Consider the following 8697-nt stretch of genomic DNA (forward strand, 5'->3'; position numbering starts at 1 on the left):
TAAATGAACATAAACACATTTAGCATCTTCTGGATTCTACACACAGCCTACAAGCCACCGATGCAGACCTTTGGAACATCTACATTTTAAAAAGTCTAATAAATCCATATAATATAGCCTACACCATCACAATAAATCCATTATTTATTTGAGACAAGTCTAAAGAAACATGATATGAAGAAAATGTAGTATATTTCAGAAGAACAGAATAGCATACTCTGAGTTGTCCTGATCTGGCTATGCCGTATGGGTGTAGGCTACACTAGCTCATTTAGCAGACAAGATTTGCTTAGAATTCCGTGGTAATATTTTATATTAAGAATACAATTGAACAAAGCTGAATAAAATAGAAAGGATATTTGCTTCAAACGATTTGAGGGAGTGCCCACATGCGGCTATTCTGTGTGGAGCGGTTAACAAAGAAATAGGTACTCCTACAGTGAGGGGAAAAAAGTATTTGATCCCCTGCTGATTTTGTACGTTTGCCCACTGACAAAGAAATGATCAGTCTATAATTTTAATGGTAGGTTTATTTGAACAGCGAGAGACAGAATAACAACAAACAAATCCAGAAAAACACATGTCAAAAATGTTATAAATTGATTTGCATTTTAATGAGGGAAATAAGTATTTGACCCCTCTGCAAAACATGACTTAGTACTTAGTGGCAAAACCCTTGTTGGCAATCACAGAGGTCTGACGTTTCTTGTAGTTGGCCACCAGGTTTGCACACATCTCAGGAGGAATTTTGTCCCACTCCTCTTTGCAGATCTTCTCCAAGTCATTAAGGTTTCGAGGCTGACGTTTGGCAACTCGAACCTTCAGCTCCCTCCACAGATTTTCTATGGGATTAAGGTCTGGAGACTGGCTAGGCCACTCCAGGACCTTAATGTGCTTCTTCTTGAGCCACTCCTTTGTTGCCTTGGCAGTGTGTTTTGGGTCATTGTCATGCTGGAATACCCATCCAAGACTCATTTTCAATGCCCTGGCTGAGGGAAGGTGGTTCTCACCCAAGATTTGATGGTACATGGCCCCGTCCATCGTCCCTTTGATGCGGTAAAGTTGTCCTGTCCCCTTAGCAGAAAAACACCCCCAAAGCATGTTTCCACCTCCATGTTTGACGGTGGGGATGGTGTTCTTGGGGTCATAGGCAGCATTCCTCCTCCTCCAAACACGTTTAGTTGATGCCAAAGAGCTCCATTTTGGTCTCATCTGACCACAACACTTTCACCCAGTTGTCCTCTGAATCATTCAGATTTTCATTGGCAAACTTCAGACGGGCATGTATATGTGCTTTCTTGAGCAGGGGGACCTTGCGGGCGCTGCAGGATTTCAGTACTTCACGGCGTAGTGTGTTACCAATTGTTTTCTTAGTCACTATGGTCCCAGCTGCCTTGAGATCATTGACAAGATCCTCCCGTGTAGTTCTGGGCTGATTCCTCACCGTTCTCATGATCATTGCAACTCCACGAGGTGAGATCTTGCATGGAGCCCCAGGCCGAGGGAGATTGACAGTTCTTTTGTGTTTCTTCCATTTGCGAATAATCACACCAACTGTTGTCACCTTCTCACCAAGCTGCTTGGCGATGGTCTTGTAGCCCATTCCAGCCTTGTGTAGGTCTACAATCTTGTCCCTGACATCCTTGGAGAGCTCTTTGGTCTTGGCCATGGTGGAGAGTTTGGAATCTGATTGATTGAGTTGCTTCTGTGGACAGGTGTCTTACTTTTTCAAATCATAATTAGTCGCATCATGCAGCCTTACAATGTATTGAAAATCAAAACATACAGCCCAACGTTTGTAGAACAACTAAAGTTATATTAATAACTCTAAATTAAGCATATACAGTGGGGGGAAAAAAATATTTGATCCCCTGCTGATTTTGTACGTTTGCCCACTGACAAAGAAATGATCAGTCTATAATTTTAATGGTAGGTTTATTTGAACAGTGAGAGAATAACAACAAAAATCCAGAAAAACGCATGTCAAAAATGTTATAAATTGATTTGCATTTTAATGAGGGAAATAAGTATTTGACCCCCTCTCAATCAGAAAGATTTCTGGCTCCCAGGTGTCTTTTATACAGGTAACGAGCTGAGATTAGGAGCACACTCTTAAAGGGAGTGCACCTCATCTCACTCACACAGCTCTCCATCACGTGATCGGGTCTTTCTCACAGGCTACATCGGGGATGCAACTGCGCTCATCCTTATTCAATTTCGAGGTGCATATTGAAGATTTTGGAAGAACTGTCCACATTTACATTTCGTCAGCCAAGATGAGTAGGCCTTACGAACAGCAAAAGCACTAGCCTATGTCAATCTACTATCCCCATAGTACAAATGTTGACCTATTCTGTGCGAGAAATAAATATTCCAAACATAGTTGTGGGATGCGATAGATCACAAATGAATACAACCACTAGCATCAACAACAAAAACATGTTTACACAATGAGGCTGATGCAACAGAACGTTTAGCTTAAAATGTTTAAAAACTGTTAGACTATTTATTAACATTATAAGCGCAGTATAATTATGGACCATTCTCATGCACCTGTCTCAAAACGGGCTTGGGAAAAAATACATGTCATCTCTGCACTTAAACATCAAAGGGAGGATGCTTTTCCTGTGGTTCATTTTCATGCCAACCAGGTAGGCTATACTCCTGTTGTAAAGATAAGCAACATCACATCACTGGGGCCAAGCTTCCTGCCATCCAGGACCTATATAATAGGCGGTGTCAGAGGAAAGCCCATAAAATTGTCAGAGACTCCAGTCACCCAAGTCATAGACTGTTTTCTCTGCTACCGCACGGCAAGCAGTACCGCAGGGCCAAGTCTAGGTCCAATTGGCTCCTCAACAGCTTCTACCCCCAAGGCATAAGACTGCTGAACAATTAATCAAATGGCCACCGAACTATTACATTGACCCCTAGCTACTCGCTGTTTATTATCTATGCATAGTCACTTTACCCCTACCTACATGTACAAATTACCTCGACTAACCTGTACCCACGCACATTGACTCGGTACCAGTACCCCCTGTATATAGCCTTGTTATTGTAATGTGTTACTTTTTAATAATTTTTTACATTAGTTTATTTGGTAAATATTTTCTTAACTCTTTCTTGAACTGCACTGTTGGTTAAGGGCTTGTAATTAAGCATTTCACGGTAAGGTCTACACATGTTGTATTCGGCGCAGGTGACAAATAAAGTTGGATTTTATTTGAATATTTTGCTTTAAATATTACTAGTATGTTCATTACGTATAGTCTGAGATTCCTAAAGATGGAAAGCGGCCGCGGTCATCACCCTCTTCAAAGGGGGAGACACTAGACCCAAACTGTTACAGTCCTATATCCATCCTGCCTTTCTAAAGTCTTGGAAAGCCAAGTGAACAAACAGATCACCGACCATCTCGAATCCCACCGTACCTTCTCCACTATGCAATCTGGTTTCTGAGCTGGTCACGGGCACACCTCAGCCACGCTCAAGGTCCTAAACGATATCATAACCACCATCGATAAAAGACAGTACTGTGCAGCCATCTTCATTGACCTGGCCAAGGCTTTTGACTCTGTCAATCACTGTATTCTTATCGGCAGACTCAACAGCCTTGGTTTCTCTAATGACTGCTTCGCCTGGTTCACCAACTACTTCTCAGATAGAGTTCAGTGTGTCAAATCGGAGGGCCTGTTGTCCGGACCTCTGGCAGTCTCTATGGGGGTGCCACAGGGTTCAATTCTCGGGCTGACTCTTTTCTCTGTATATATCAATGATGACGCTCTTGCTGCGGGTGATTCTCTGATCCACCTCTACGCAGACGATACCATTCTGTATACATCTGGCCCTTCTTTGGACACTGTGTTACAAACCTACAAACAAGCTTCAATGCCATACAACACTCCTTCTGTGGCCTCCAACTGCTCTTAAACGCTAGTAAAACTAAATGCATGCTCTTCAACCGATCGCTACCCGCCCGCCCGCCTAGCTTCACTACTCTGGACGGTTATGTGGACAACTACAAATACCTAGGTGTCTGCTTAGACTGTAAACTCTCCTGACTCACATTAAGCATCTCCAATCCAAAATGAATTCTAGAATTGGCTTCCTATTTCACAACATAGCCTACTTCACTCATGCTGCCAAACATACCCTCGTAAAACTGACTATCCTGCCAATCCTTGACTTCGGCGATGTCATTACTTCGCCACTATGGCCTATTTATTGCATTACCTCCTTACTTCATTTGCACACATTGTATACAGATGTTCTATTGTGTTATTGACTGTACGTTTGTTTATTCCCATGTGTAACTGTGATGTTGTTTTTGTTGCACTGCTGTGCTTTATGTTGGCCAGGTCACAGTTGTAAATGAGAACTTGTTCTCAACTGGCCTACCTGGTTAAATAAAGGTGAAATAAAAAAAATAGTAAAGTTTACAAATATAGTAGGCCTGGCGTATAGAAAGTGATGGGATCCTCCTTTTTTAATAGAGGCCATCACTCTGTTTTCTCGCGCAATTGCACAGCCTATAGAAATGTTGCTCAACTTGAGCTCATGGGCTCTCATGGAGTGTTTGATTTAGATGTTCGATTACATTTGCATTGATGTCAGAGTGATTAGAGGGACAATAGAGTGCTGAGTACCAGGCAGTTAGCAAGTTTGGTAGGCTACTAATGACCATCAGCAGCATCAGAGTTTGGAGAAGCCTAATTACCGTGACTAAATGGTCACATGGAATTTGACTGCCTTCTTGACTCGTGACCACCGGTGTGGCGGTAATACAGTCACCACAACAACCCTATGCATGGTTAATCCTACGTCTGCAGTGGCTGTAGAGCATTTACTGCGATACGGCCACTGCAGAAGTCAGGGCATTTATACTTCTTGCGCTTCACTGAGCAGAGCTGTTGTCAAGGAAGTGAATCTGTATTTATACTGGACCTCGCACCCCCACCTACCGTCAACCAATCATGTCAATGCGGAGCTATGCGGAGCCCTCCGCATTGTTACCAAATTTGGGAGGCACACGGCGATGCGGTAAGGAGCTCTATTTGGCCCCTCATGCCTCTAGAGGCTCCGCAATTGCGTCACACCCTCCATACGGTGCCTCCGACCACGTTTTCAGATCAAGAGTAAATTGTCTTTTACACACACATGCTTCAGCCATTGGCATGTGTGGTGTCTCCTTTTCATCTGTCATCATCATCACTGTCTCCAGTCATTTTGACTGCAGCCAAGGTCACCTTTACTTGTGTGAATGGCCTGATCGTCTCTCTCTCTTCCCACAGTACTGTAACCAACTGTTGTGGTTCAAAGCACTGCAAATGTTTTTATCTTAACATGTTATTCAGGACTGGTAACTTCTACCATTTGGATTTAATTGATGACTTACTACACAAGTTACATATTCAGTCAGTATCTGATTCACTAACTGAATACAAGTGTATAATGGACTTGCTATATGTTTAACTAACTGATTACAAGTGTATAATGGACTTACTATCTGATTCACTAAATTACTATTTCCTGAATGAGTATGTGACTGACTGACTATCTGGCAGATTGGCTAATTGACTGACTGAATCAATACAGTGGGCTCAAATTACTGGCACCTCTGACTGGCAATGCACAAACAATACTTAAAAAAAATATAAACAATATAATTATAAAGAGAAACTCGAAATACTGTACTTTGTTAATGTTTCAATGGACCCACCAAAATAATTTATTGATTTAATTCCAAATCAATGTCCTCCAAATCAAGGTATCACAATGAATGGCACCCTTAAATATTAGATGACACCCTTAAATGCAGATAACATCTACCAAAATTAAACCAGGAATTAAATTCCAGTTATTTAAGGAACTATATTGAGCCATTACATCACTTCCTGTTTCACTAGGGTATAAAAATGAGGTAACACGCATGCAATATCCCTTTGTCATCCAACACCATGAAGAAAAGAAAAGAACTGGCAGTTCAAAAAGGACAGATGGTCGTAGACCGCCATAAATCTGGTGATGGGTACAAGAAGATCCACAAACGATTGAATATACCACTGAGCACTGTCAGGGCAATTATACACAAATTAAAAGATATGGAACCGTTGAAAACCTCATGGGTAGAGGACGCAAATGCATTTTGCCCCCCAGGATTGGGAGGAGGATGGTGAGAGAAGCAACAAAATCCCCAAGAATCACTGTGAAAGAATTGCAGGCCTTGGGGTCACCAGGTTTAAAAAAGCACCATCAGACGCCACTGCTACAACCACAGGTTCTTTGGAAGGGTTGCCAGAAGAAAGCCCTTAATGACCCCAAGACACAGACGCAAACGCTTGGAGTTTGCCAAACGTCATTTAAAATATGACTGGAAGAAGGTGCTCTGGTCAGATTAGACCAAAATGGAACGTTTTGGTTAGATACAGCATCGGCATGTTTGGCGTCAAAACAGAGATGCATACAAGGAGAGGCACCTCATACCCACAGTGAAATATGGTGGTGGGTCAAATATGTTTTGGGGCTGTTTTAATTCCAGAGGTTCAGAGGCACTGGTTAAGATTGATGGCATAATGAATTCCACCAAGTATCAGGCAATTTTGGCTGACAGTCTGGTTGCCTCTGCCAGAAAGAAGGCTGGGACTTAGCCGTACTTTCCAACAAGACAATGACCCAAAACATACCTCAAGATCCACACAGAAATGGTTCTGTGACATCAAAATCAATGTTCTGCCATGGCCATCTCAGTCGCCGGACCTCAATCCAATCGAAAACCTGTGGGCTGAGTTGAAGAGGGCAGTTGATAAGCGCAAACCCAAGAATGTGAAGGATCTTGAAAGGATCTGCATAGACGAATGGTCCAAAATCCCTCCAAATGTGTTCCTTAACCTCGTCAAACATTACAGGAAAAGACTCCATGCTGTTATCCTTGCAAGAGGCGGTTGCACAAATAATTATGAAACCTTGATTTTGGTGAAATTTATTTGGTATTAAATAATTGTATGATTTTGGTTGGTTCCATTGAAACAATAAAGTACAGTATTTCTCACATGTTGGTATTTTGAGTTTATCTTTACAATTATATTGTTTATATTTTTTTAAGTATTGTATGTGCATTGCCAGTCAGGGGTGCAGATATTTTGGAGCCCACTGTAGATGACTGGCTGGATGGTTTGCTGGTGACTGACTGATTCTGAGAGAATCTGTTGTTAGTGCAGACGAGAGAAGACAGATATTGATTTTCCTTTCTATTATTTTAGTTTTTCCGAGAGAAAAGCCAGTGAGTCAGTGAAGAGTGTGTGTGTGACTGCGTGCGCTATTGCCTATCAGCCTGTGACTGTACCCATTATCAGATAAGTCTAAAAAAGAATTGGATAGGTACTAGCAATAAGGCTATAACTCCCACCTTTGATGGGCAAGGTGGAATCGTCATTTTCACCATATTGCTTACAATATTTCTTTCAGAAGTACATGGGGGTAGGGTCTTAGGGGTTTATTGTGGATAGGGTGAGTATACAGCAGCTCATATGCAATGGTGTAGTGGAGGGTAAATGCCGTTTTTATTATTTTGCGCAAACGTTTACCTACCTTTCGCATAAAAATGTTCAAAGTATAGGGAGTTACTTTACTCACCGTGAACGGCGATCAGCATTTATCCACCTGTATTTTATGGCTATGGGTTGTAGTGTGTGTGTGTGTGTGTGGACGTAGTCATTACTCAGTCTGTGTGGTGAGCTAGAGAGCTTTTGTTTTCTTTTGGAGTCTTGGCGGAACACCAATGTAGAATCCTCCTGTTTTGAGGGAGTGTGTAAGGGAGGAGGGGAGGACTACAATTTCTTACAGTTTGAATGAGCGTGTAAGTACATTGTGAGATTGTGAGTATGATAACGTCTTTGTGATTTTTGCATTTGTGTCTTTGCCCATGTCTATAGACTGAATGACTGACGGTCACTTGCTGTGCCTTGTCCACAGACCCTGCTCATAAACCACGGTTGAGAAAGAACAAGAAACCAAAGAAGAGAAGGAAGACGCAGGGGAGGAGAAGGAGAGCAGCACATCCATCTTCCCCCATCACTTTAAATCACCCTCCATTTTCTGTCTAAACTAATCCAACTGGGCCCAACTCCACTCGGACTCAATCCAGCACTACCTACCGCATGCCTTCTCTCCCTTTTTCCATGTCCTTGTTTTGGAGTGTATTATCTTGATTTGTCATCTGTAGTGCATTGTCTTGATTTATTTTGAAATTGCACTGGCACATCCTTCGGGGCTCAAATAAATCCTTCCAATCCTGACAAAATGAGATTGAAGATGGCTCTTTGTCGCGCTGCACCTCCTGACGTTAATGCCCCACACTCGGGGTGCCTCCTACCCACAATGCGTGGCTTGATTGCACGGTGCTCATGGTTTCATTAAACAGCTGGCGTCCTTAAGCCGACTCCATGGAGATACCAAGGGAGACTGTGTGTGTGTGTGTGCGTGGGGGGCAGGGATTAGTTTAAGATTTATGGAAGATTAGTTAGTAGCTAAGAAAAAGTCATATATTTTCTAATGCAGATGTAGGACGGTGATTATTCTGGAGCACCAGTTTTCATTTCAAGCCTTGCATAGTTATGTTCAACTGGTAAGGTAAATGACCTAATGATATTGGTATCAGATAAAGAATGCCGGTCCGTTGCGGAGTACAGTCAGAAA

At 42.3% G+C, this 8697-nt stretch overlaps 1 protein-coding gene across 1 annotated transcript in view; it reads left to right on the forward strand.

Annotated features, from left to right (window-relative positions):
* The window catches only part of chchd6b (coiled-coil-helix-coiled-coil-helix domain containing 6b), a 53985-nt gene extending 45683 nt beyond the window's left edge, over positions 1-8302 (forward strand). Inside the window, exon 8 of the mRNA XM_014132082.3 lies at positions 7975-8302. Coding sequence (XP_013987557.1) covers positions 7975-7998 — 24 coding nt within the window. The 3' untranslated portion in view covers positions 7999-8302. The remainder of the gene's footprint in view (positions 1-7974) is intronic.
* The last annotated feature ends 395 nt before the right edge of the window (positions 8303-8697 follow it).

The sequence above is a fragment of the Salmo salar genome, chromosome 12, assembly GCF_965601325.2.
Source record: "Salmo salar chromosome 12, fSalSal1, whole genome shotgun sequence".
In the NCBI taxonomy this organism is placed as follows: domain Eukaryota; kingdom Metazoa; phylum Chordata; class Actinopteri; order Salmoniformes; family Salmonidae; genus Salmo; species Salmo salar.